The 26,727-nt window shown below is 43.8% G+C and overlaps 6 protein-coding genes across 6 annotated transcripts; 2 read left to right on the forward strand and 4 right to left on the reverse strand.

Annotated features, from left to right (window-relative positions):
• Window positions 1-857: 857 nt before the first annotated feature.
• Window positions 858-2,191, forward strand: LOC131280988 (cytoplasmic tRNA 2-thiolation protein 2). The gene is made up of 2 exons (XM_058310241.1): window positions 858-1,851; window positions 1,918-2,191. Exons 1-2 carry the CDS (start codon window positions 858-860, stop codon window positions 2,184-2,186), a joined length of 1,263 nt encoding a protein of 420 aa, XP_058166224.1. The 3' UTR covers window positions 2,187-2,191.
• Window positions 2,192-2,364: 173 nt separating this feature from the next.
• Window positions 2,365-3,638, forward strand: LOC131292057 (probable malonyl-CoA-acyl carrier protein transacylase, mitochondrial). The gene has a single exon (XM_058320770.1). The coding sequence runs from the start codon at window positions 2,385-2,387 to the stop codon at window positions 3,573-3,575; it is 1,191 nt and encodes a 396-aa protein (XP_058176753.1). The 5' UTR covers window positions 2,365-2,384; the 3' UTR covers window positions 3,576-3,638.
• Window positions 3,639-4,276: 638 nt separating this feature from the next.
• On the reverse strand, window positions 4,277-6,664 carry LOC131281406 (leukocyte surface antigen CD53). The gene is made up of 3 exons (XM_058310735.1): window positions 6,566-6,664; window positions 4,485-4,988; window positions 4,277-4,423 (listed from the first exon to the last, which is right to left on the reverse strand). Exons 1-3 carry the CDS (start codon window positions 6,662-6,664, stop codon window positions 4,277-4,279), a joined length of 750 nt encoding a protein of 249 aa, XP_058166718.1.
• A 3,253-nt stretch (window positions 6,665-9,917) lies between these two features.
• On the reverse strand, window positions 9,918-14,003 carry LOC131286466 (uncharacterized). The gene is made up of 4 exons (XM_058315428.1): window positions 13,766-14,003; window positions 12,657-12,866; window positions 12,324-12,574; window positions 9,918-10,699 (listed from the first exon to the last, which is right to left on the reverse strand). The coding sequence occupies exons 1-4, from the start codon at window positions 13,814-13,816 to the stop codon at window positions 10,594-10,596; spliced, it is 618 nt and encodes a 205-aa protein (XP_058171411.1). The 5' UTR covers window positions 13,817-14,003; the 3' UTR covers window positions 9,918-10,593.
• Window positions 14,004-19,880: 5,877 nt separating this feature from the next.
• LOC131293914 (uncharacterized) lies at window positions 19,881-24,360 on the reverse strand. Its single transcript, XM_058321963.1, has 8 exons — window positions 24,139-24,360; window positions 23,401-23,495; window positions 23,086-23,306; window positions 22,242-23,015; window positions 21,816-22,169; window positions 21,317-21,757; window positions 20,604-21,240; window positions 19,881-20,532 (listed from the first exon to the last, which is right to left on the reverse strand). Exons 1-8 carry the CDS (start codon window positions 24,358-24,360, stop codon window positions 19,881-19,883), a joined length of 3,396 nt encoding a protein of 1,131 aa, XP_058177946.1.
• A 643-nt stretch (window positions 24,361-25,003) lies between these two features.
• On the reverse strand, window positions 25,004-26,590 carry LOC131286959 (DNA primase small subunit). The gene is made up of 3 exons (XM_058315973.1): window positions 26,376-26,590; window positions 25,341-26,295; window positions 25,004-25,260 (listed from the first exon to the last, which is right to left on the reverse strand). Exons 1-3 carry the CDS (start codon window positions 26,503-26,505, stop codon window positions 25,065-25,067), a joined length of 1,281 nt encoding a protein of 426 aa, XP_058171956.1. The 5' UTR covers window positions 26,506-26,590; the 3' UTR covers window positions 25,004-25,064.
• Window positions 26,591-26,727: the final 137 nt, after the last annotated feature.

The raw sequence follows: 26,727 nt of genomic DNA on the forward strand, positions 1-26,727 counted from the left end.
GTTTACTCGAAACGAACGCTGGATAGCGTAGTTTCAGATTCTGACTAAAACCTGATTCACATTTTAACCGTATTTTTATTAAAAGTAAGACTCTACATTGAGAAAGTTATTTGGACACTATTACAAATCACTGTCTCCGGTCATCATGATGCATGTTTCCAAGTTAGTTGGGCTTCATTACGAAATAAAAACGAGCCACACATTTCCGAAGTGAGAACTACGTACAACGCTTATCCTCACTTCGGAAATGTGCGGCTCGTTTTTATTACGGAAAAAGCAAGTTATCAGTTGTGGTTTGATCGGAATTCAAAACTGGATATTCAATTACTAGACCGGCATAGGTTGGTTTACATCGTCTCGCGACTGTTTGATTGAATGGGAATCGGATTTGGCGATTCGAGTGCGTAGTAGGAATTCGAACTTTTCATCACTAGTCTGGACTGAGATTGTTGTGAAACGGTTTTTTACCGTCAATAACCGCAAATAACCGGTTGACGATTTGACATATTTACTAGTGGTGGTTAAAAGATGTGCACTGCCGAATTCATAATTTTTATCTCAGATTGCATAATTCACCAATAAAATCATAATTTTGAAGCTTAAAAATATTCTGAAATCATTTACTACATTCCCGTTTTGTTCGTAATTAAATCTATCATTCCTTTGGATAATTTTCTCGTTTTAGATAGACGGAGTCGGAGTCGATTCGTAAATCCTTTCCTGCGTTTTCACCACTAAACGCTTCGTTTGTAGGTTGTCAAAACACCAACCAACAATTTAGCATGGTGTTGTGAAATTTTCAAAACAAAACAACAGAATTTAGAATCCCCATTTCTAATTTTCTCTTCCAGTTGATAATGTGCAGTATTGTAGAGGATGATTTTGGTGATGATGGCGGAGAGCACGCTATGAAGGAAAACACCCCTCAACTCGAGTTGGCAGGGAACGAGATATGCCGGAAGTGCAATTCAGAACCTGCGGTTTTAAAGCTGAATTTGAAGGATCCACAGTGCCGGCAATGCTTTCTCAACTATGTGCGACACAAATTCCGAGCATCGCTGGGCTCATCGAAGATAGTCCGTCGAGGATCGCGTGTACTTGTGATATATACCGGGACGGCGGAAAATGTTACGCTTCTGGATATGATAAGGTTTGGTTTGGAGCAGGATTCGTTCAAGCAGCTTCGCATAGTGCCGGTGCTGCTTTTTGTGGACGACAGCTTCGTGACCCAAACACCGGAACGAAGGCAAGAACAATTATCGAGGCGGTTAAGCGTTCTAAGGCAATTCAACTTCCCATCATATTACACCACAAGTGGATCCGGAAAGTACATTGAATTGCCACAGAATGATAGCTTTTCCTCAACTGATTTCGACCAGGAGGAAGCACAACTTATACACACTATCAACGCAGTTCGCTCTGTTACATCGAAACAGGATCTTCTACAACAAATACGTATGCAAACGTATAGAAAAATAGCTAAAGAGCTTAGCTGCGCCTACGTGTTTCTATCGGACATTGGAGTCGATTTGGCGAAAACTCTTCTCTCGAACGTGGTGCTGGGACGCGGCTGTACCCTGGCTCAAGACGTTGCCTTTTGTGATGATCGTGATGATACGGTTAAGATCATACGACCAGTACGTGACATCAATCCCGATGAAATCCAAAACTATTTGCAGTACAGCGAAATGAAGTTGGATTATCTTCCGAACGTGGATCATTTTGGAGATAAGCCAAGCCTGCAAAACCTAACCGCTGCGTTCATTGATAACCTACAGCAAAGTTTTCCATCGACCGTCTCAACCGTGTTTCGCACTGGCGATAAACTTGATGCTCCCAAATCATCAGACGGTTCGAATAACCGAATGTTAAACGATAGCTTTCTGGCATTGTTTGACAAAAACCTAACCATACAAGAGCAGGATCATGTTCATGGTAAATGTTGTTTCTGTGGAGCTTTACTCGACTACCGTGGATCGAAAACTTTGTTCGCAACGGAATACTCGCGGCTTGTGTCGTCGAGAATAAATGCTTCCTGTAACCATGATGAAATATTAGAAAAGTCCAAACGGATGGAGGTCGACGCAGAGCGTGCCGTTAATGGCGAGGCGGGAGAGAAGCATGATGATCTAATGAAAAATTTGTGCCACGGTTGTCGTAATATATTTGTAGATATTGACAAATAAATGGAATATTTTCATGCATGCATAGCTGTTTGGTTTAAAATTATGTGAAATAACTTCTGGCCTTCTTGGCAATTCCTCTAATTTGTATTTACTCCTTTGTTGACCGTTGATGTTTGAAGCTTCTCGGATGACAACTCAGATGACAACCGTTTACGTCAGAGACGCATGCCGGGAGAGTGTTTAATTGTAAACAGTACAATGTTGTTTCGAGTTTTCCATCGCAAGCTGCACCGTTCATTACGCCTTCTTGGCACGGACGCTAAAATACCACCAGTATCAAGTGGGAGCGAAAAAGTGAAGGAACTGCTAGACAATGCCGCCACATTCGAAGACATCCAATCTCCAAGCGATGCCAACGATTGGGCAACTCTCCCGTACGTTGCCGGCACATATATCACGCGCGACCAGTCGAAAAAAGCTGTACGGCCAAAGATCGATCCTAGGGAAACGAATGTTATCCTGTTCCCCGGACAAGGTGCCCAGTACGTGGGAATGGGCTCGAAACTACTGAAGTTCCCAGGGGCACGCGATATTTTTGCCCTCGCTAACGAAGTGCTGGGGTACGATCTGCTGAAGATCTGCATCGAAGGCCCCAAGAGTAAGCTCGACCAGACAAAGTACTGCCAACCGGCCGTAATGGTCACATCCCTGGCCGCGTTGGAGCAGCTGCGCGAAGAAAGACCAAATGCGATCGAAAACTGCTTCGCAACGGCCGGCTTCAGTTTAGGGGAGCTGACGGCACTCGTTTTCGCCGGTGCCATTCCCTTCGACAAGGGTCTTCGATTGGTGCAGATTCGCGCGGAAGCGATGCAGCTGGCGAGCCAGCAAACGAAAAGTGGAATGGCCACGGTCCTCTTCGGGGCGGACGGACGTATCGGGGATGCGTGCAAGGAGGCGAAAAATTGGTGCATCGAAAAAGGAATCGAAAATCCAGACTGCCGGGTTGCGAACTATCTCTACCCAGGCTGTAAGGTGTTGGCGGGGAATGAGGAAGCGCTACGGTTTCTGGAAGCGAATGCGAAACGTTTCAACATTCGGCGCCTCAAGCGGTTGCCCGTCAGTGGGGCTTTTCATACCGAACTCATGCAATCGGCTGTGGAACCTTTTGCTACCGCCCTGCGCAAGATTAAGGTGGAGGATCCCATCATCAGCGTGCACTCGAATGTCGATGGTAAGACGTACAAAAATGCTGGTCACATCGTAGGCCAGCTGCCGAAACAGATTGTTCGGCCGGTCAAGTGGGAGCAGTTGCTGCACATTATGTACGAAAGGAAACAGGGGGAGTATTTTCCTCGGACATTCGAATGTGGTCCCGGTAAGGGTCTAAAAGCTATCTTAAAACAGGTTAATGCAAAGGCGTGGGACTCTGCGTTGAATGTGGAAGCGTAGAAGTGTTGTTCTTAAAACGGGGCAATGAAAGTAGAATAAGATGTTAGGCGAATAAATTCTTTAACCAACAAATAATATTTTGCTTCCCGAATGTAAATAAAACTAATCCGAATTTGCATACGAAAGGGATGACTATAAATATTTTCTTTTTTTTTAGATCACATACATCAAATGACAATTCATAACTCACTTATAATTAAATTTAATTATTTTTAGTTTATTTAAGCAAAGTGTGTAAAAGTAATCGAGTTATAATGAATCTCTTATTAGAAAATTTTCATAACAAAACACTACACATGCACATGATTTGAAACGAATCTTTATTATCTATAATGCTATTTTTTGTGTGATTCCTTCTTATTGCTTTGATTGAAAATAGCTATACATGAAGGTTCCACATGGTTATTGGGCCGCCAGCAGAACTATCCTATGACTTTCCGATGCGTGATAAGCGATACAACGTCTCTTAGCAAGCTTATAAGATAATTATCATGAAATATATAATGTGTTCTCAACTAAAGTACAGGAGGGTAACAGTATTAGACTACATTAGGTAACTTTTTCCAAGTAACTGTTGTGTTATTCCATCATGTTATATGTTAGTCTGCTTGTTTGTTTAGAGCTTTGCTATGGGAAAAAGGTTGGATTTTTACATTGATTTAAGGCTGCTACAGTATTTTTCCTCACACCAGGTCGTTTCATTAGGCGTGGCTTCTCTTGATAGCAGTCGATAACCAGCAGGCGAAAAATACCCCCAAGAGTTGGAAAATGGCAATTGCGAACCCAACGGCAATCAAAACTACTGCATTTTTGTGGAAATGATCTTCCAGTTTCATGAGACAGCCATCCTGTAGTGAAATTTATACAAGGTTATTTCCATCCAAGCTCCTCTCCAGTTTGTCTAAGTACCTGATAGTAACGATCCATGAATAGTGGTGGTGCATTTTTGCAATCGTTTGTTTCCGGTTCGATCAGGTCTGGTTTGCAGCAGCTGGCGGGCATAGTTTTGTTGAGGTTGTCGTACCAATCCTTCGGTCCCTGGATACCGCAGCACATCATCTGCTTGTGGACGCTGTCCCAGGCCGCCATGTCAGCACTGTTGTGGCGAGCGATCGATTTGTCCAACTGTTTGCGAAGTGCATCCTGCAGATCGGCCTTGAAAGCGATCGCCGCCACCGCCACGGCCACCTCGATCAAGAACACTATCAACAGGAAGACGGCAAACGCATTCAACAGCTTTGGAGACTCTTTGATTGCGCCATAGCAACCGAGGGAAGCAACCAGAAACACGAAGGATCCAACCACGATCAAGACCACAGGTGGGGCCATTAGGCGGTCCTGCACGAAATGCTGATAGTCGTTGACATCTACCAGCACGATGATGCCTGCCACAAGCAGGATCAGTCCAGAAATCTACATTTGAAAATGCCATGAAGTAAAAGAATTAGTCATTAGATGCCACGGAACATGTAAATGGATGTCTAATCGATCTAAACATGAAGCCCTATAACGCACTTCCGGTCGACCAAACGCCTTTCATTCATTATGCATGGCGCTGACGTGAAGGCCAAAAAGAGCTCTTGTTCGGTAACTTTCGCCGTTCGATTTTTTTTGGAAATAAAGGCTTCAAGCTACAACGTACTTGAAGTACTTGTTAGCGTGGGGTCCTGTTACCTATTAATACGGGCTCCTCGACAAGCCATTATCTATTGATCGTTGTAAATGGACACAAACCTACGATGGCTATTTTACCTTCTAACATCATTCTTTGCACGGTAACGTTAAGGTAATCCTTGTTTCTTGCCTATTTCAGATTATATAATATTGCATTTCAAAGAATTTGATTAAATAAGCAATTCAAAGTGTACAATCATATTTCAATTAATTAATTTGATATAACTTTTCTTTTCAGTTTTATCCAAACGCTAAGTTTTATCCATGTTTAAAGCTGATAAATTAACAAATAAAAGGAAGGTAAGTTTTTCAAGCTCAGTTTAAATAAAGCTAAGCTAAGTAAACTTATTCCATTGAAGCAAAATTTTATGGACGCCGTTCCAGCAAATTAACTCAGAATGAGTATCATAATGCAAATAGAAACAATTGTAAACATTTTCTATCAATATACTTATGCTATCAATTAAATTCTCTAAAATACACTTTCATCGTTTATTTGGTTTATTCTTACTAGTTTATTTCCACAAAGATCGAAAACAAGAATATATCTTTTGATATTATACCAATTTGTTTTATATGATTTGTGTTAGATATGCATTTTATTAAATGTTCTGATACTGTCATTTAACATTTTTTAAATCAATTGCTATAGAACTGAGAGAACCTGATAAACATACACCGTGGGCTCTTGCGACCCGCGTGTTGGCTAACCACGTGTTAATCAATCTCCGTCAAAATAATGGGATATAGCTTTTTGATGAACATTAAAACAAATAAAATAGTTGACTTTGTCACAAACAGCATAACATTTAATTTTGTTTTTTTAACAAAACTTAAGAATGCGATAGGCGATCAATCTTAAAGGTTAGTGAGTGCTAAAGGTTGCCCGGGCGCTGAGGTTACTCATTCTGACCTATTTTATTATCTCATTCACCTACTTTATGCACTTTACGACAATTGAATTGCTAATCGTAACCCCTTTCCTGGTAGGTCGAATGCCATATCACCGCAAAGTGGTAACAAAGCATATTTTTATCAACCACTGAGAATCAAGGACCAATCCCAGCCCGACCATACAATTATACAACATCACTTATTATTGGGGTTTAGCATGCGATAAACAAAATACTTCGGAAAACGGTTATAATATTATTCTGTGCTTTCTTTGAAGCAATGACCCCCACAAACGTACGCACAAACACATAAAATACATAGCCTCGCGTGGTCCTTCACGTTTTTGTAGAACAAACCACATTTGAGAGTCCTCGAGGTTTAAAATTGCGTATGAGAAACACTGGAGCACGTTAAGAACTTACCGCAAAAATTAGATTAAACACAAATAGTAAATATTTGATAGTCTTGGTCCCACAGGAATCCAATCGCTCGCGAATGTTGTCCATCAGCTTGGATTTCATCGTGGAAAGTAGAAAAACGTCTTTAAGAAACTCTTAAAACTTCTTGTAGTTGGTAACTTTCGGACGCAAATCCAAGAACTGGACAGCGATTTAAGAAACTGAAATTTTTATATCCTTTTATCCTTTAATCACTGTACACTGTGAATTCGGTTTGGATACAGGCTTCCTTGCTCGTAAAGGGTGTGATTTTTCCCAGGAGAATGTGCTTTGGCCAACAAATCCTTTCGACCGCCAGAACGATACTGACCCGACGGTGGCCCGTGGTCATTAGAATATAGCTGTTTACTTCGGGCCCTATGTACACTCGGTTCCGTTTGTCCCGAAGGGCCCTACAGCACGCACGTTCCTAGTGGCGTGTGCCACTTTCAACGTGCAAGCACAAAAACACAGCAACGTCAATTACACTGTTGTGGTCAGCTATACTGGGGCGGCTAGCGGGCGACAAAATAGGACCCACACTAATACACACGGAGGGTCCTTATTTACTAGTGACTGTGCTTCCTAACCCCAGCAGGACACCGCGGGTCACACCATCGGATTCGCAGGTGACGAATGAGTTTAAATTTGGGGTCAAAGAACAAGCATTGCTGCAGTGAAGAGCCCAACAACCAACATACATACCTAGGCTCCTAACTCCGAACATAGACATCGACCGCTTTCAGTGGAGTGGCATCTGCGGAAGGAATAATTACTTCGAAACGATGCCTTTTATGCTCACTCATTGAGTTTTGTTGTTGTTTCGGAACAGTTTCTGGACTACACGTGAAGGTCCCAGACCAGCAACCATTCCACACTTTCCAGACACATAAATTATACTCCTTATTGGAAGTGATTCCCGGTGACATTGAATTATATGAAAACTCTTTTTTTCTAACTCTGGAAAACTTGGCCACTCGTTCGTGTCGGTTTCGGTTATTTAAAAAGTAAAAAAAAGATTTTCTGGGCGGTTTCGCTTCCAATTTACATCTGGTGTTCATGAACCCGTTCGAGGTCGAAAGATTTTGTTCAAGATAATCAGATTGCTAAAGGATTATGCAAAATTTGTGTTTGCTTTTCATTTTCAATTTTTTTCGATTTTCAATTAAATTTACTTAATGTAACTAAAGTTATATGTTGCTAGAAAACTGTTTATTGAAATGATATGGAACATTGTATTACTACGAATCTTTCAAGATGATGCAGAATTATTTGGAATAGAGGTCTACAAGGTTTGAGGTTTTTAAGAGTACAAAAAAATATCGATGAAGTTCTGAAATATTTATAAACATCTTTACGAGAGTTAAGACTTATTGTTACTGACCTTGTTTATGGAATTGTTGTGACGAAGTTGTTTAATAGCAAAATTTATACAGAGAAGTGTAATTATACCCAACATCTTTTACTGAAACTTTGTGATAAGTTTAAAATAATGATCTTGTAGGTAATTACCTAAACCAGGAGTTGGCAAAGTCGGGCCCGCCGGCCAAATCCAGCTCGCCAACTGATTTTATCCGGCCCGTTAGAAAATGTTAGTGCTTTGTACAAAAAATCTTAATTTTTATCGGATTAGTTCACGATGTCATCACGATTGATCAATAGCAGTTGGCTTCCTCGTAAACTTTTTATTAGACTTTTTCTAACGTACTTGCATTATTGATCGTTCTTAAATTTTCTAGTCTCGAGACTCACGAGTCCAAAATCCAGCGGCAACACTCGTTTACTTTGCACCTTTGCACAAAATAGCTACATTCAAGGAAAACAGTTTTTATACTCATTACGATATAAAATAAGGCTCGCAATATTGAAATCTTCTCGTAGCTGAGTAATTTTCACTACTGAGAGAACGCCAGTTCAGCCTAAATACTTTAAAATAATTTGAGTACAGAATTAATATCAAGTATATTTAAATAAATTAATCAACAGTACAACGTACCAAAATGTATTTGTTAAAAAAGATCGAAATTCAACGAAAGTATGAAATTATAAAAAAAATGTTTAATATGTCTCTATTCAAAAGGGTTGAGCATTACTTTGAAAACATTTAACCACCATTTAAGGTATGCGGCCCGTGATTTTGGTTTCTTTTTTATCATCTGGCCCTTTTTTTGAAATGTAAATGCCGACCCCTGATCTAAACGTTTATATTCGCCTGATCTTTCTTCTTCTTGGCGTAACGACCTCTTGGTCATGCCTGCCCGTTAAGGGCTTACGAGACTTGTTTCCCTGTTGTACGTGGATAGTCAGTCCTCTCGTACAGGGGAGGGTCCGGTCTCGGTTGGGATTCGAACCCACGCCGTCGAAGTGGCGAGCCCCGACGCTCATGGGCCGATTTTCTAACCGGCGCTACCGCTCGGCTGTCGCGGACCCCCTGATCGCCTGATCTTTATCAAACATGATTTATGGTCTTTTTTCTAGAAGAGCATACATAATATCAATAAAAATGATAATAATGAAAACGGTTGTTAATTTCTGAAATAAGAGAGTTTTGAAGAAATGTGCTTGCAACTGACTTCATTAAAGAGGACATTTAGTATTTTTCTACCTGTAGATTCATGTGTTTAGTATTATCGACGTAAAATTATTAGGGTGTTAAAAAACTATTTTATTTTATTTGTTATTTATTTGTTTATTTATTTATTTATTTATTTATTTATTTATTTATTTATTTATTTATTTATTTGAGTATGGTGGACATTGCCGTATTGTTAGTGCCCCGATGCACTAACTGACTTTTTGTTTTACAGGGAATTTCATCTTTACTGATAATCCAACTTAATCTTAACTTAATTATTTGAATACCAACCAATTTAATCAGGCCCCCGGGTGTATTATAAACCACCCAAGCAGGTACGATATCTGAATCATCGATAGAATAAGAAAGATAAATTGCTTGCTTCCCAGCATAGGGTGTCCTTGAAGTTGAACTACCAACATTGTTGCCATTTGAAACGGCAACTCTGGTGGGTTGCCAGGGACAACAAGGGACGAAGAAACATTCATTATCTGATTTCGTCCAGACGGTTGTCCATTAAATCCTCGACAGTCATCTTACCGCCGACGGTTAGATATTATGATGGCGGAAACCACGGAACCCCAGCGTGGAAGGATATCCTTCCGGAGCTACGGAGTCCAGCGGAAAAACTACTAACACTGGGAGGAGCTTGAAAACTCCTTAGGTAATTCTGGGGTGTACAAACGCTTTGAATGCGAAACAAAAACCAATACCACCCACGGGGTGACCATTGTCTCGAACCATGTGACGCTTGACTTTGACCGGTGAGAGATGGCGGGTAGAACCGCTTTATTTACACAAAAACGCACTTAACAAACTAAAAAATATGTATAAATAAATAGTAACATAACAAAGGTTCACGGCTCGAGGATCGAGTGACCAAGAGGTCACTCAGGATGATGCTAACTGGTTGGTACGAGCGAAAAACCACGTTCCCACGCGAAGAACTACTTAAGGCAGGTGGATTTTTTTTGTGGCGGAAACTAAGGGGGCAACAATTTTCCTCATTTTCGTGAGCTTTGATGTGGCCACCAATTGAAGGGGTATTATGTACAGATTTTCCAAAAACAAAGGATGTGTCGGTATTCCCCGTAACAGAAAAACACTCCTATAGAGCATATAGCGATGAAAAAACTCTTCTAACGTTCGAGAAAACTCTTCTTTCTTACGTCCATGGGCCTTTCGTGCTGGTTCTGGCGATTGAAGTAGAACATGGTGGCCCGCCGGATCTGGGTGGCAAATGAAAAGTGAGAGTTCGGTGAACTTTGCCTCACGCACCAACGGCGGACTCGTCCTAGGCGAAGGTTTTTGTTATTACGCGTCCACTAGAACGGCACGCACCGTCTTAGATTATCGTTGCAAAAAATAGTCCATAATTAATCGATGTTTCACGTACACACCATTTAAGGTAACGCCAGCATGTTTTGTCCCGCCTCTACTAGATTAACATACGCGCTGCCAAAAGCGACATCAACAACGTGAACGCTGGCAACAGGACCTGCTGGCCGCTGCTGCACTCCTCAGCTGGCTCCGCGAAGGGTTCACTAAAAAAATGGACGAAAGGTGTAAGAGTTGGTTAACCAGTTAAATCGTCAAAGTGTGGTCCGATTAATCTTCACAGTGCACACCGAAGCACAACACCGACACAAACACACGTGATTATGAAGCGAATGGACAGGGTTAAGGTACGTATCGATTGTAAGCAACAAGTAATTTCATTGATTCCGGTTTGAAATTATTACTACTAGTAGGTAACTCTCCCCTGAAACAAGGACTTTAGGACAAAAAAGAAACAAGTTTGGATGGTACACTAGGGACAATTGTTACTCGTTATTTTATGATGTTTCATATTGCTTAATTCCTCAAAGCATGTAATTACCTGTCGATAAAGGATCCATTGGGGGGTGCCCATGGCGCAGCGGTAGCGCGAGGAAACACCACGCCACAGGTGTGGGATCGAATCTCGAGTCCGGCACCCCCCGGTATTACGAACGGCTGACCACCGATCTATAATATACCGTCTTTCGGTCACAAAAACTCTCTTCGGAGAGAGGCTTTGTTCCACTAGGGGATGTCGTGCCAACCAAAAAAAAAAAAAAAGGATCCATTGAACTCTCTGGTGTGAAGCGGAATTATAACTATGTCAAACTTATTATTTAATTCAGATACAATCCAAACAATTAGGGCACCTGATGGAGTACGCCATAACAACATTGCTGATGACTTTTATAACTCATGAACCACATTTGCCGGTTAAAGCCGGTTCGAAAAGGTTCCACAAAGTCACATAGAAAACCTTCCAGTCTAGTATGATTAATAGATTTCCTTATTTATCTGTTCGCCTCGACGCCATTAAGCCATTGGACAAGTGACTTCAATTATGTCACCAAGCCTTCAAACTTTAGGTGAACTCGAATCGTTAACCACTGTCCATGTTGCCTTTTCTACCAATGACCTTGGCGCATGCTTGGTTCAAGGAGTTAGCATTAAAAGTGCTTTTGAAACTTGAAGCTCCTCGTAAATATGTTGATCAACTTCCAGGACCAGTTTTTTAAAGCCAACGTTCGACCAAGCAACGTGAGTATTTTTTTTTATTGACGTCTTGCTCGCAAAAAAAAAACAAACTGGTTTACTACGTCTTTGCAATCCGAGCCAGTCGTTACTATTTTCAGGCATAAAAGACGTCCAGTAATTCTCCTCCTGAGTTTAAATAAACGCACATCGTGTAGCGATCGCGGGAAATTTCAGCGGGAGACAATGCACAACACAACCTTATCGACCTTGTCACTTCAAGGATAACCACTTAGTGGTTACTGTGTGATGGGATCATTAATTAAATCGCGAAACAGGATCGTTATGGTGGTGCTCTAGTGATGTTATAGTGCAACATTGCTACGCCGAACGAAAGGCCTTCGGGAAACTTCCTATGCATATTGAATGGTTTTTAGGTGATCTTAAAATCGAGAAAGCAATTTTACCGCTGTGCCGTAACAATGAGGTCGATATTTCTGGATGAATCAAAACAAAATACAAGCATAAAAGTGTTATGTGTAGAGAATTGTACTTGATGTATAGATTTATGGTTATGTTATGGTACGCGGCACCCAACAAAACAACACACATAAGCATAAGAAAACGAAGAAGCGGCGGGTTTTGGCCGATATTTACAGAATTCCGATCACTCCGCAAGCCACACGACCGCCTGCGTTTCCGGTTTTTTGCGAGTCCGGATGGTTGGTCTTTCCTAGATCGTCCACCTCGGCGTGGATGACGATGGCGCGACCGATAACGCTACGGGCTCCATAGAGCGAAACGACCGTGTCCGAGTACGACGTCTTTGCGTTACCGTCCTCGTCCGCAACGATGTTGCCCAGGTCTCCAACGTGACGCACCTGATCGTTCGGGGCACCATGGCTGACCTGTGGGAGAGACAAACAACCATCAAAAGTGAAGGGCAGGTTTCAAATCAAATAAATGTTGCGTCACGAGCCCGAACCATACCTTGTCCGGATTGTAGTGGCCACCGGTGCTGGCACATCCGTCAGTCAGGTCTCCCTTTTCGTGAATGTGGAATCCATGCTTGCCTGGCGTCAGTCTAATAACGTTGATTTCAATGAAGACCGGTTCGGTACAAGAGGACTGCGAGATCGTCACGTTACCAGTGACACCCGTGGAACCCTCCAAGTGGACGATCGCTTTTCTCGGTTGATCCTGCATTAAACGAAGGTAAAAGCATGGTTTGATAACCGGTTTTACTTTGTAAAATAATCACGAATTGTTCAGTAGTCTTAAAGACTTTATGTACGGTGTGAATAATGAAGCCAAAACAAAATTTGGAAAAAAAAGAATTCAATCTAATCAAATGTTACATACAGATCTCCTATAATATCTCTACAGTAATTGATTCGAAAAGTAACTTTTAGCAGAAGTAATGTGTCAGCAAAGGAGATTTCTTTTTTTTTTTGCAGAAAAAGTATGATTATGTCAATTTGTGAATCGTCATTTTGATACCACAAAATCTGCTACCCTGTGCATTTCGTCTCGGCAAGGACATAATTTCACCATGTGCATTAAGCAAACGATTGCACAAATTCCAAACTGTCAGTTGCATAATTCGAGAACGCAAAGAGCAAAACAAAAAGAAGCACGAGGCGTGCATCTAGAGCTACCAGAATGAGTCAAATATTGTACCAAACGTCATCACTTTGGAACCACACACTGGCCACATTTGTTTACACAGGTCGTTAATAGAGCTAAATTGCTGCTGATAACGTCAGGCGCTCCCCCACACGAAACACAGGCCGTTTATCAGCTGTATCACGGGGACAGATTGGCGTGCCGAGATTAGGTTCCCGTGTCTCATACGGGACCGGCAGAGGTTGGGTTGGGTGAGAGGGTCTACCTTCCGCCATCTTCAGTCATCAGTTCAGCTGATTGTTATCTGTCTATGGCATCATCCTTGACGTGTATGTATTTTTCTGTTGCTCCACCATCTCCAGAATATTTTTTTAGGGAGGCAGACAAGCCACTTTGGTGTAGTCTGACCGAAAATTAACTAACTAACGAGAACTTTTGATTTGAAAATGGCCGTAACAGTTCAGCTTTCTCACCTTTGCCAACACGCTGCACAGCACTGCCGATAGAATAATTAGCACCTTCATACTGTTAATGTTTTCACACCTTGCACTAACGCGAATAAGTTACTTAAGCTATACAGCAAGCCTAAAACAAAAATACACTGTAGGGAACCGAGAGCTCCTGAAGTACTTCAACTGAACACCTTCGAATCTCGACCACGAATGAATACAGCCGACAGCGATGCGAGCTTCAACACTGTCTACGCGCTGCCGTGTGGTATAGAGTTAAAATTGAATTTAAATTGTCTCCCAGCAGTAGGAGCAACAGCATCACCACCACTAATTCTGGTTACACTACACACTTGCAGCTAGATTTGCACACAATCGCCGTACTCTGTCTATCTGTCCATCTTGCGCCTCCCGACCTCACGGTGAGACAAGAGCAGATTACTTGGACGTGACTCCGCGATCAGACACTCTAAATCCACCGGTGGTGGAACCTGTCCGCGCCCGGCTGAGCTCGGTAAAACGAGAGCTGTAAGCGCCGCGTATTTTCCAATCTCGAACCGGTCTTCCCACCCGATCACTGGTGCATGCTAGTGGCTCTCCGACACATACCTCCAGGCCTCGGGCAAACTAAGCCTTTTTCCACATGTTCTCGAACTGCGACTGAACTCGTATCCATCATCAATGTCGCAGCGAGCTGTCGGCAGCGGGTCGAAAAAATAACAAGCAGCCAAACATCACACATCGGTTACCTGTCCACATATTGCCATGCCATAGGCACCGGAATTAGATGGTGGACGCGAAGCAACATGCGACATGGAAGCCCTTTTCGTCACAAGAGTGAGAACGTTCGGTCGATTGTGACCACACACATATTTTTACTATAATTGGATAGTCTTCAATGTAGACAGACATCTCTGAAATATGCTTTATGTGGCATCCTGGGTTTCGGGTTACACGGATAGAGGGTAGTCAGTATGGATCGGACTTTGAATAGAGACGGTCGTGTGTGGCGACCGATGCCCGTTGACTCGCGGCGTTTGCGTTGATACAGCAATATACGAGCTTGGTGGATATCACATTGGCGATCCTGCCATGATAACGAAGTGGAAAATTGATAACCGGTAGTGATGAAGAAAGGAGGACGCGTATGTGAGTTTTTGGGAAGAAAGTTGAGTCGGGTTCGGCCCATGACCAACAAAGGGGCATTTGATAATATTTTCGCAGACACCACTGAGTCGGGTTCGGCCCATGGCCAGTGAGCGAGAGTGCGACGGTTGAGTCGGGTTCGGCCCATGACCAACAGGAAGGCAAAATCGGAGACACCACTGAGTCGGGTTCGGCCCATGGCCAGTGAGAAAGAGTGCGACAGTTGAGTCGGGTTCGGCCCATGACCAACAGAAAGGCAAAATCGGAGACACCACTGAGTCGGGTTCGGCCCATGGCCAGTGAGAAAGAGTGCGACAGTTGAGTCGGGTTCGGCCCATGACCAACAGAAAGGCAAAATCGGAGACACCACTGAGTCGGGTTCGGCCCATGGCCAGTGAGAGAGAGTGCGACAGTTGAGTCGGGTTCGGCCCATGACCAACAGAAAGGCAAAATCGGAGACACCACTGAGTCGGGTTCGGCCCATGGCCAGTAAGAGAGAGTGCGACAGTTGAGTCGGGTTCGGCCCATGACCAACAGAGAGGTAATATCGGAGACACCACTGAGTCGGGTTCGGCCCATGGCCAGTGAGAGAGAGAGTACGAAAGTTGAGTCGGGTTCGGCCCATGACCAACAGAGCGGTGCGGTGATCGCGAACGTCACTGAGTCGGGTTCGGCCCATGACCAGTGCAGAAAAGCGTTGAGTTTTGTTTTGTTTTGTTTGTTTTTGTTTTAGACTGCTTGAAGGGCAAACGGTAGCCCATATGCACGAGTAAAGAAACAGGATGAAACATGAATATTAGGCCGGTGGCACGGAACAGCGGTTTGGTATTGGTGAGTAAGGTGAAAATCAAGCTGGTGCTGATTGCCGGTGAAATCAAATAGATGATCACCGGGTGCCCTATGACTCCGCAGTTGGATTCCAATAGCGATGGGGATCCCCGGTTGGTACATTGCGTGCTTGTTCTGAGAGGTTCACATTCCTAATCGACTCCGGGGCCACGGTAAATACCATCACGACCCAGGGGTGGCAAATAATAAGACAAAAGTTCCACACTATTGGCCAGGATTTGACGGTGCATCCAGAAGAGGTATTAAAAGGGTATGCGAATCAAACGGTAACTGTAGCTAGGCTGAAAAAAAAAACAGAATTGGAAGGATGTTTTGGCTGACTATGGGGTTGCATACAACTCATGGCCGCAATCACGTGACAAAAATTCCTCCAGCACAATTGATTGTTTGGTAGAGCAGTGAGGAATCTGCTCCCCAATATTAAGGTTGATTCAGCACGTCCTCAAGACGAGGAGTTGAGGGATCGGGACCAAGTTGCCAAATTTTGACCGTAATGCGAGGGAAGATAGGAAGAGTCATTCAAAGAGAATCCGAGGTCTGAAGGGCGTAGCGGTAGGAAAATAAGACCACCGAAGCGGTACTTTGAACATGGGTGTAGAGAGTAGAGAATTGTGGGAATAGGTAACGCTTTATTTTTGCCAAAGGGAGGATGTGGCATCCTGGGTTTCGGGTTACACGGATAGAGGGTAGTCAGTATGGATCGGACTTTGAATAGAGACGGTCGTGTGTGGCGACCGATGCCCGTTGACTCGCGGCGTTTGCGTTGATACAGCAATATACGAGCTTGGTGGATATCACACTTTACTATTCCCTATCGCTTGTAGGACTAGACACATGATTAATGAAGCTTAAAACATTAATGAACATTGTTCATTTCTTCCAAATTTGTTCTGGATTATAGCGTGTTCTTGAGCACTCCCTGGAAATAGGGACTACCAACGTTCTTTTGATATTTGCACAATGCTCTCTTAAAACTAAATTTGGCAAACTGGTTTTGTCTTGAAAAAAAAAATAAATAAAAAATAAAATGAACAACCTGCCTTGACTTTGTCGAGATCATGTCTGATGACGCAATAGCTGCGCTAAGCTAATCGGTATGCATACATTGTAGAAGCAATCATTAGTAAACACAGCAAAATAGACTCACGATTATCCGCATTGCGAGATACCTACTATTGTTTAAATTTTGCTTTTTGTTTTATCAAATTGCTTAAAGAAACACCGGTTTTTTAAAAGGTGTTTCAATTAAACATTTAACGGATTATATCTAAAATTGTCTTCTAGGCGATGCCACCGTTATTGCAAACTAGGGAGAATTTGCTGTTTTAATTTGATTTATATTAACGCACTTTACTACTGTTACTCGTGACTTACTTCGTGTTTTAGAATAAATACATTTTAAAGGTTTGATATTATATTATATGTTAAATATGAGTTGAAGTATTACGAGGTATAATTGAATTTAATGAAATAAAATTACTTTGCACAGAACTACAGAAATCTTAGAACGGTTCTTTGAAAACAATGCTTTATATGATCAAATGCAGTCGACCGCAATGGTCATTTCAATAATGTTTTACATCATTGGAAACATGTTTAATTATTAGTATGAATCAATTTGTTTTTCTTCATTTTAGTCCATGTTTACTATGCTATGAAATTCAGGGCAAGTAAGAGGTTGCCTACGGCATCTTTTGACCTCCCAATAACATTGACTTTGAGCAGACTTAGGTGAGCCTTTCACACGCACTACTCGTGCTTATAACGTGCTTTAAACACTGTGGAAGGAGCTACCGTGAACGATACTCGTTCGTTCGGAACAAAGGTAATCATTGTTATTTGGTCCTTTTCGGTCCATGTCTGAAACATGCGAAACACTAAGCGATCATTTTTTGTGTCATCGATTTATGACAACTCATAATTTGTCCCGAAGAGCAGTGGAACCTGTAACCCGGTCTGCCGGATCTTTCACACCGATAGCGATGGGACGATAGCGTCCGCAACGTTACACCTATTGGAGGTCCTAGTTCTTGGTAGTTGCGCCTACTACACTAATCGGAACTCGCTGGCTTGCGCTTCCGGTTGGAGGAGCGCACATACCCCCCGCGATGCTTGAACACGGAAACGGCAATGACCTTACGCGAGAGCGTAGTGCGGACGTGCCGGAAAGTAAACCATAAAGGTCATCTAGCGAATGGCGAACGGCAAAATCGCTCTATAACGATCAAAGCTATTAGCATCGAGTTGGCGTCATCGTGGGAGCCTTTGCATAGAAGGCTTGTAACTCTACCCAGAATCTACAAAGCTTATAGTTACCGAATGGGCTGTGCAAACTATCTACGGGTATCTAGCCTGCGAGTGGCAACCGTTGTCCTAATGTGTTGTGCTAGTTTCAGCAGGAAAATGGGGCCATACTACTCCCAACGGGCAAATGACCAATTGTTTGTGTCTCGCGATCAATAAATGTTTTCTAAAGCCAAGCTCGAGAGCGAAAGTTCTAGGTTCGTGCGAAAAACAATAAAAAAGCCGTAAAATCCGACATTCTTGTATACCCACTATGGGTTTTCCAGTATCTTTTTTCAATTTAGGTCATGAGCAATCGGAAAAATGAAGAGTAAAACAGGGAAATATCGTACTAAATGCATGGAATAGATTGGTGAAAACCTTGTATTTGGTATCAAGTAAATACTGACAACACATTCTAATACTCTATTTTATGTTTTTAAAAATATTTCCAACATAGCCCTCAACAGTCTTACGATTTATAAAAGCGGTTCATTGCCAATCACACCGTATCACCGTATTAGAAATCTTAACTCTGATGTTTGTTAATTATACCTTTTGCGGACTTGTTGGGCTCTTGTTTTATTGTTTCGGTATATATCAACAAGATATATTTTAGTCGAACTCATATGGTTATTATAGAGGGTTCGTGGGCGAAAATGCCCATGCTGCAATTAGTTTTTAAGATTTAGGTTAAGAATGTAAGATAAGGAATGTTGAAGAAATTTTCTTATCATAGACTGAAATATCATCACTGAAAAACATTTAGCTGGGGTTTTTCCTTCGTCGTGAGTAATCAAAAGAACAGCCGATAAAAGAGTAAATGAGGCCCCATCCGCCATGTTTTCGATCGTGGCTACACCACCTGCAACACCATATTTTTTTATTTCATTTATTTAATCTTTTCAATTTTAAATCCAATGAGTTTTTGAGAACTGCCGTTGGAGCAACAGACATGCTGTTTGAATTTTGAATATTCAAAATGGCTTATTTTCCGCTTCAGCGCTCTCTAGCGGTCGGTATACCACGTGTTTTGATTTGAAACTAGACGACCGCAACGGCTTTTCATTTGCCGTTGATACAATTAAAGAAAATTCATGTTTGCCAAAATGTCTAGTTTTGCTCCTGGACTATAATTTTCATTAAAGTGGTGCATCTGGTAGTAATTCTAGTAGCTTTTAATTCTTCAGGTAAAAAATTATCGCCGGGAATGCATCAGATTTGAAATAAATTGATTCTCAATCTACCAAACGCGGTGCGAAAATTATTGTTGCGTTTATTGAATCGCAATCGAGAGAGGCGAATATAATCCCTGCGTTGAAAAACGGTAATTCTGCATCAAGACACAATACGATATTGCTTGCTGAACGACTAGTATTTTTGTCTGAGATCATAGATGGAGATTATACCGGTAAAAGAATTTGTTGCATGTTAGGTCCGGCGATGAACGAGCTTATCAAAACGTACCTTTATGCAGATCTACGAGGGGGACATCATTTGAGAACTAAAATTTACTACATAAAACATTAAAGGCGGATTTAAATAACCTTGAACTGTCCTATAAAGAAGAAATGTGCTCCTTAACATCGATACTATCGATCTGGGTATCAGTCCCAGGAGATTGGCAGTCCCCATTTCGTTCTTATATCCCTTGGGACTGGGGCAGACAAAATTAGCTTTCTATGGGTTTTGTTCGCTAGATGCTTGCACCTCGCTGCTCCAAGTGTTTACCACACGTTCTTATAAGTAAAGGTATGGTTTAGTACAGATTTTGTTATTACTTCATACGAAAAACATCTTTATTACACATAGTTACATACATAAATAAGATAGATTATCACACCCGAACGACGCATGTCAGTTATGCTTCGTTTCGCCGGTCATTGTTGGTGGTGGCATAGTTTGCATTCATGTACGCATCGAATCGGGACACGGCACTGGTTGAGCTGCGCGCACTGCGTCGATCGTTGCCGTAGCTTCCACCAGGGAAGCCGCCATCATCCAACCGATCCATCGAAAAAGTGCGCGTGGCTAGCAACGTCCCCACGGCGGATGTCGTCCGCGTGATGTTGCTTTGTGATGGAAACTTCCCAACGCATGTGCACATGGCGCTGGTAGGCAGGACGGTCTTTTCGTTTTCTCGCTGCTCTCCGCTCGTCTCGTTACTGTTGCGGGTCGTCTGATGAAAGCCCGGCGCGCCCGTGATGCGCCCATTGCAATGTGCACAGTATGTAGGTCCTGATGTAGCAGGGATAGCAGCTTGCTGGAGCGTAGCGCTACGACCCATCGATTGCCCTCGACAAGCAGGACAATGTTTGCTGATCATCTCGTAGCTTAGAACGGAGGATGCTGGTGCAGGGGACGTAACTGCATGGCCCTGGGGATTGCTTAGTGCCCTCCTGAGCGACTGGCAGAGACAGACGGTCGGAGGAAACGATCCAGTCGTGGACACTGTTAGCTGCGTTAGGGAAGTTCGGTTGGAGTTGATCGTTTCTTGACTGCTGACGGAAGATCTAAAAAAAAATAAAGTCAAAAATGGTCAGGTAAATCGTAAGAAATTTACACAATTGTTTACAATACTTACACTCCATTGTCCTCCGACGTTGCATTACCATATCCAAGAAGATAGGTATCGATCTCCTGCATCTGATCAAAGTCCAATGAGTTGTAAGATGTCTGCGTCGTTGCAAGTGGTGCAGGGACTTGTCTTTGCATAGACCTATGGTCATCTAAGCTTCCTCCAAACATTTGCCACGGACGCTCTGTCTGGGTTGACTCGTTCCAAGTGACCGTAGGATGCATGTTACTACTTGACGTGATAATGGCATTGCTGTTCGCTAACACAGTGCTAGTGCAAATAATGTTTCCGTTCGAATACTCCGTTGATGTGCTCAAAGTCTGGTTGATAGTAGCTGACATCGGAGTGTTTGTGGACGGTGGTGCAGGTGCTGATGTTAACGTTGATATTTCCACGGGACGTGTGATGACCGAGCACGAAGGCAAGCTGACAACGGTGGTGCTGGGATGGAAACTTATTCCGAGTGTGATCGGGACAGCGTCTTCCGCAATGCTACGCGTGATGCCAGCCGCAACGCTGGCCGCTTGTTGCGCCGCGGTGCAGCTCGCAAAGAATCGAGCATTGCTTTGGTCGTACGTGGGCGGTGGGCTGGAGGTTGGAGCATCGACGCTTTGGCTCGGGCCCGCAGGCGACGCTGGAGTTTCTGTAAACGCCATTCTAAATGTCAAAGCTTACACCACCTGACCGCGGTATCGTTTGGCGTGGCCAAAAAAACTCACCTAGTATACGGGAGCTGATGAGAAAATCACCCCGGTCTGCTGTTTGAGCCCAGTTGGCCAGCCGTAGATCATGATCGTCGATGTCCACGTCCGAATAACGTTCGTACGCATCACTATCGTAGTGGTCGCATTCATCAAACCCATTCCCACCACGGCCCAGCGTATAGCCACTCGTCGAGGGAATGCTGCCCGTCTCGGGAGGAAGTTGAACCTCCAGTATGGGATTATGCACCTCCGATGTGTTGCTCGGTCGGCGTGAGCGCCTCATACGGCTGCGTCTTCCGGACGCCGATGAGGAACGCCGGCGTCGTTTACGCGTCATTTCTTCGTCCATTCCCACCTTGATGATCTCGTCGTAGTTTGGGGGTGCTTCGTACATCGGTGGATCGTCTAGTTCTTCCGGGCCGTGCGTATTGTTGCTGTCTACAAGAATAACACTTACTGAAGATGGATTTCTTGCTATGTTACCCGCACTGGTGAAGGTGGACATCGAACTCACCTAGTAGTTCACTGATCGTTTGCAGCTGACTCTGAAGTTCCCGCTGGTGGCGTGCCCGGCTTCCGGTGCGATAAAGGAGCACTATGAGGGCCGATATAAGCATGATAAGTCCGAGACTGCTGGCAATGAAAATGATGGTGGCGGTACGCAGATCGGGATAGTGGTCCATCTTGGGAAAGTAGTAGTTCGGGGTGTGCGAATACCACCGTCGGTCGATCGGTTCACCGGCCCATTCTTGGACGCAGCTCTCCGGTTCGTCGCTTTCGTCCCCACAGTGATCAAAACCGTCGCAGTGTAGCTGTATGGGAATGCATTTTCGATTCTGGCAGAGAAACTCCGTTCCCATGTAACAGTCTACGATAAGTTTTGAGGAAAAAGATCGATAAGCTGCTATTTCTTTCAAGAAAAATAAAAGGTGATTCTTACCTAAATAGCTAAATCCCGCGTAAACCAACGCAAGGCGCGACAGTTGACCGAATGTTGCCCGAAGATGAACGTAGAAGCCAGACGTCAGAGGAACCACCAAATCTTTCTTCGCAAGCCCCCCATCAACTTTCGTCACACTGAGTACCGTCCCGTCGGAAGTGGTCCCCTGAATGACGGTTAGCATCGAATGGGGACCCAATTTCTCGAAGGTCTCCACCTTCAGCGATAGGTGCGTCTTGAGATGGGCGTACGTGTTCGGGGGCTTTATGAGCCACACACAATCGAACACTCGCGTGTCGTTGGTCCCATCGAGCATCTTCATCATCGTGATCGCTCCGCCGATGTTCTCCACCACGCCGCCACAGTTCGTGTTTGGATGCAGCGACTCTTCCGCGGAGCTGGCAATATTCAGGAAGGATACGAGCGCACGGTAGCCCAACCCCGAGCCCCCGTTAGCGTAGAATCGTATGATCATGGAAGGACCTGTGCTCTGAATGACCGGTGGGCGGAATATTGCCCCCGACACGGCTCCCAAGCGCTGCCCGTTCCAGTCGTAGAATTCCATTGTGGACGTTTTCGCCAACTGGAAGTCACTGAAGATCACATTGATGCGGCACGCTTCGACATTGCAGCTAAGGACGTACTCCTTCCCGAAATCCCTCGGATAGTAGGAAGGAAAGTAGGGGGTAGCGATGATACGGTGGTGCAGATAGTTATTAATACTGGTCACATTGGGGGCGGGTCCGGGATTTGCTTGAATTGTCTCACGATTGCCTGCAGATGGAAAATGAAGCCATGCACAATGATTTCCCTGCGACAAATGAGTAACATTATTCAAACTTACGCTCGGCAACGTAATCCAAGGTGAACGCATGCGAATGATTACTCCAGTACACGAATTTAATCAACACCGAACGGGTTTGCGTTTGGTAGACCACATCGTGGCCACAGTTGCGCCGACCGGTGTATTCCGTCGAATCGAACGGTGGCTCAGTAAATTCCAGATAGTCGCAGCGGCACGGCGGTTCATTGTGAACAGCACACTTGGCCGGAAAGTTCGAGTAGCTGTAGAAAGGATTAAAATTATTACCTCATTTAATCCTGCGCCAATGTGTGGTCCGAGGAAAAAAAGCGAATGATTGTTGATTGGCTTTCTTACCTTAATGAGATTTTGAAGTTGCACGATGGACATGTTACCAGCTCGAGCGTACAAACGTTGGGGGTGGTTTGGTTCACCAACGCCGTTCGAGAGAGCTAAAGGATTAAACACGTATTTGAAAGGGGAATGCATGAGCGCCGGAAATTACTGAGCTAAGAGGCTATCTTAAACGAATAGTTGGTGGGTCAGTTTTCAACCCCATTTTGACGATCTTTCATGGCTCGCATAGGAATTAGATAAAGTACTCATTTGAGCCTGCTTTTGTGAGGATATTCTGCCAAGCAAGAAACCATTTCTTCAGCACATTTCCTGCGATTCTAACTATAAATACCATTGTTACACAGCACGTATCATAAGAGGGTTAGTGCGAGTAAAGAAGCTTATGTACCTTGACCTTTGCCACCGTCTTCTTACTAATTAGCTCCTTTTGTCGTTCATAACATTTCAACAACAGTGGCGCCAAAAGGTCAATTTAGCAAAACTACGCGAATTAGTTTTTGGACGCTAGCCATGTGTCCTTAGAATCTGCGTTTCGTTTCGTTAGTAATTTCACAACAAGTCTTAAGTTTGCGCAGATGTCTAGAATATTCTAGTTTTATGCGCTCTCGTACTGCCTGATTTATGGTTCCGCGTTTACCGGATATGCTCTTTAGTGTTTTGCCTCCTCGTAATCCAATTATCAACCAACCAACTGACTCACCACAATCGATAGGCGACCCGAGAGCGGTAAACACTTACGTAAGGAATGGTCACATTAGTCGCTTGCAGCTGGCCACGATCTCCGAGCTCGAAGTAAACCCGATGGCCATTGTACACCCCGCAAATGTCGTTACTACGGAACACTTTCGGTAGGCATTGCACTGGTGAAATGCAACCGGAGCAGTAAAGAAGTAGCAAACCGATGGGAAAAACCACTGCAGGCAAACACTGAGCGCGCCCAGCCGGATGGCGATACAGCATGCTAGAACTGATGATAGATTTGGCAGTCTTCTACACACTTTCAATGTTTCCGAAACACACTTCCTAAACTTTTACTTTAGTTTAATTTTGTCCACTTAGTAGAGCCTTTCTTTTCGTGTACGTTCCGTTGGAAAGTCGCGATGATACTGATTTTCCGGAGAGCGGTTCGAGCGCTGACAACAGTTTTCCGGAAGCCCCACAACTACAGCGAGTGGGAGAGGGGACATTGGAAGAACATTGAGGACCAGCGTGTTATGCCGCACGCATAGGACATGCTGACTAGCAACAAGCGTGCAGGTTACGTGAATGGTGTTGTGTATGCGGGCTTTTTTATAACTGTTACCCACTGTCTTTTCTATTGTGATTTCTTCCATGCACGGCCGGTAGTTTCGTTCGGCCAGGATCATTGATCCTTATAGTTCTCCCCGGATAGAGTACGCTTGGGTGGGATGGTTATTTGTTTCTTTATGTTCTTTATTTGCGCTATGCGCGAAGAAAAAGGATTAAGTTAGACCATTATTCTTACTTCCATAGAAGGACATGCATTCATGTGGTCATGAAATATACTCTTTTGCATAATAACAATTAGTCTGCTCTATTATTACAACATACTACAACAGAAAAACATTTCGATCCATTTGTTTGCTAAAGCGAATTTATTACGGTTCAAATGTAACGGAAATGACATGACGTAATGTTTCACCTTAGAACTCCATTTTTTTGTCGCTGAGCGCCGCCGCCTTGCCTTTGAATGTCTGCTCCAACTTTCGGAGAAACTCCTCGAAGATTACGGTCCCCTTGAACATGCTCGTTTTTTTGTAGTCCTTAATCCGTGAGCGTGTCTCTTCACCTTCGACTGTGTTTTTTTCGTCGAACGTGTTCACTTCCTTCAGCAGATCGCTGTGCAAACGGAAAGCAGTGCATAAGCAATGAAATTTCACATTATTTCGCATTATTTCAAGTTATGGCATAAGACTTACGTTATCGTTGGCACATCGGTCGGATCGAATTTGAAGGCGATATTGGGATTGAAGGGTATGCAGACCTTCCCTGTTTTCGGGTGCACGCAGAATGGTGATTTCAGCAAGTGGTTAAATCCTTTCGTAACGTTGATGTCGAGGCGCGGGTACGTGAACGCCAGAATGGTTTCCTCGACGACGAACTTGTACCGCCGATAACGATTGTTGCCCGTTACGCGCAGCTCTTCGAAATATGATGTAAACTCCTTCCATACGCGCTTAGAATCGCCCTGTGCCGACTTGAGGCGCTTCTCGAGGTCCGTGCGAGTGGCGGGATCCTGAATGTTGGCCAGCAGTTTCTTTACGCCCTCGGCCGTGCCGAAAATATTCTGATCCACAAGGCATATCTCCTCGAACATTGGTTCGATGATACGGTACGCCCGTTTTACACTCGGATGCATCTCATCGTGGATGATGACGCGCGAAGTTGATCCCTCGCCGCCGGAAATGAGTACATTTAAGTATTGCGCGATCGCTGAACGAGCAGCCGTGTCCAGGTGTCGGGCCGATTTATCCGACACCCAACAATGTATACCACGGCGACCGCTGAATACCCACAGCAAGTGATCAAACCCGAAATCCTCACGCAAAGCTTCGTCCAGTACGCGACACGCAATGGACATAAACTTCCAGCACAGCTGGCATGCATTGGCCTCGTTGCAGCATGTACGAATATCGTCGTAATCTGTCATATCGATATCAAACACGAGTTCGCGCTGGACCGGATGCATGGCAATGCTGCCGCGATGATCTTTCGGGCGTATGTTGTAGACGGCTCCGATGTCAATTTTGAACGGCGCTTTTGTGCATATTTCCCGCTCGAGGTCTTGTTGATTTTCGAACGATTGGTACCGAATGTAGATGTCATCCTGCAGAGTGAACGAAAACTCTCGATTGGAAAATACCGAAACTTCCGCTGTGGAGAAAAGTGTTTTAAATTCACAATTAGCGAACAATTAATGACTGACTCAAGTGCAACGCTCCTTTTTTACTTACAACGTCCGTAAGACATCCATCGATAAAACTGTTTATGGGGAAATAATCGCTTATAGTACAGCGGTAGTAAGTCCTGCAATATATTAGGGTCAAAGCTCGTTTTAGCTTTCGTCTCTTCTAATTCGGGCATGATTTACAAAGCGGGCACACAGATGACGAAAAGAGTCGAGAGACCAAAACACACAAAACTAAAAGCGTCCCACAACTGCAAAGTGAAGCAATTGAAACGAAAACCGAAAGCGCGCCAAATGGTAAATAAACAAATCAATCTAGACAGCTGACCAAGGTGGGTTCTAAGAGAGGTGAGCTCTAAAGCCTGATCGTGGCAGCCATATTGACATTGATTTGTGAC

Source organism: Anopheles ziemanni, chromosome 2, assembly GCF_943734765.1.
Source record: "Anopheles ziemanni chromosome 2, idAnoZiCoDA_A2_x.2, whole genome shotgun sequence".
NCBI lineage: Eukaryota > Metazoa > Arthropoda > Insecta > Diptera > Culicidae > Anopheles > Anopheles ziemanni.

What these genes read in the sequence shown, in the direction of transcription:
- LOC131280988 (XM_058310241.1), top strand. Translation starts at nt 858, where the DNA reads ATGTGCAGTATTGTAGAGGATGATTTTGGTGATGATGGCGGAGAGCAC. An exon ending in TGCTCCCAAATCATCAGACG is followed by an intron (nt 1,852 to 1,917) that starts GTTCGAATAACC and finishes TAACCATACAAG; the next exon opens with AGCAGGATCATGTTCATGGT.
- LOC131281406 (XM_058310735.1), bottom strand. Translation starts at nt 6,664, where the DNA reads ATGAAATCCAAGCTGATGGACAACATTCGCGAGCGATTGGATTCCTGT. An exon ending in TGTTTAATCTAATTTTTGCG is followed by an intron (nt 4,989 to 6,565) that starts GTAAGTTCTTAA and finishes TTTCAAATGTAG; the next exon opens with ATTTCTGGACTGATCCTGCT. An exon ending in TCATGGATCGTTACTATCAG is followed by an intron (nt 4,424 to 4,484) that starts GTACTTAGACAA and finishes ATTTCACTACAG; the next exon opens with GATGGCTGTCTCATGAAACT.
- LOC131286466 (XM_058315428.1), bottom strand. Translation starts at nt 13,816, where the DNA reads ATGAAGGTGCTAATTATTCTATCGGCAGTGCTGTGCAGCGTGTTGGCA. An exon ending in TGTGCAGCGTGTTGGCAAAG is followed by an intron (nt 12,867 to 13,765) that starts GTGAGAAAGCTG and finishes CGTTTAATGCAG; the next exon opens with GATCAACCGAGAAAAGCGAT. An exon ending in GCCACTACAATCCGGACAAG is followed by an intron (nt 12,575 to 12,656) that starts GTATGGTTCGGG and finishes TCTCTCCCACAG; the next exon opens with GTCAGCCATGGTGCCCCGAA.
- LOC131293914 (XM_058321963.1), bottom strand. Translation starts at nt 24,360, where the DNA reads ATGCTGTATCGCCATCCGGCTGGGCGCGCTCAGTGTTTGCCTGCAGTG. An exon ending in AACTTCAAAATCTCATTAAG is followed by an intron (nt 23,307 to 23,400) that starts GTAAGAAAGCCA and finishes TCCTTTCTACAG; the next exon opens with CTACTCGAACTTTCCGGCCA. An exon ending in AACGATCAGTGAACTACTAG is followed by an intron (nt 21,758 to 21,815) that starts GTGAGTTCGATG and finishes ATCCATCTTCAG; the next exon opens with TAAGTGTTATTCTTGTAGAC.
- LOC131286959 (XM_058315973.1), bottom strand. Translation starts at nt 26,505, where the DNA reads ATGCCCGAATTAGAAGAGACGAAAGCTAAAACGAGCTTTGACCCTAAT. An exon ending in ATGGATGTCTTACGGACGTT is followed by an intron (nt 26,296 to 26,375) that starts GTAAGTAAAAAA and finishes TTTTCTCCACAG; the next exon opens with CGGAAGTTTCGGTATTTTCC. An exon ending in ACCGATGTGCCAACGATAAC is followed by an intron (nt 25,261 to 25,340) that starts GTAAGTCTTATG and finishes CCGTTTGCACAG; the next exon opens with CGATCTGCTGAAGGAAGTGA.
- LOC131292057 (XM_058320770.1), top strand. Translation starts at nt 2,385, where the DNA reads ATGTTGTTTCGAGTTTTCCATCGCAAGCTGCACCGTTCATTACGCCTT.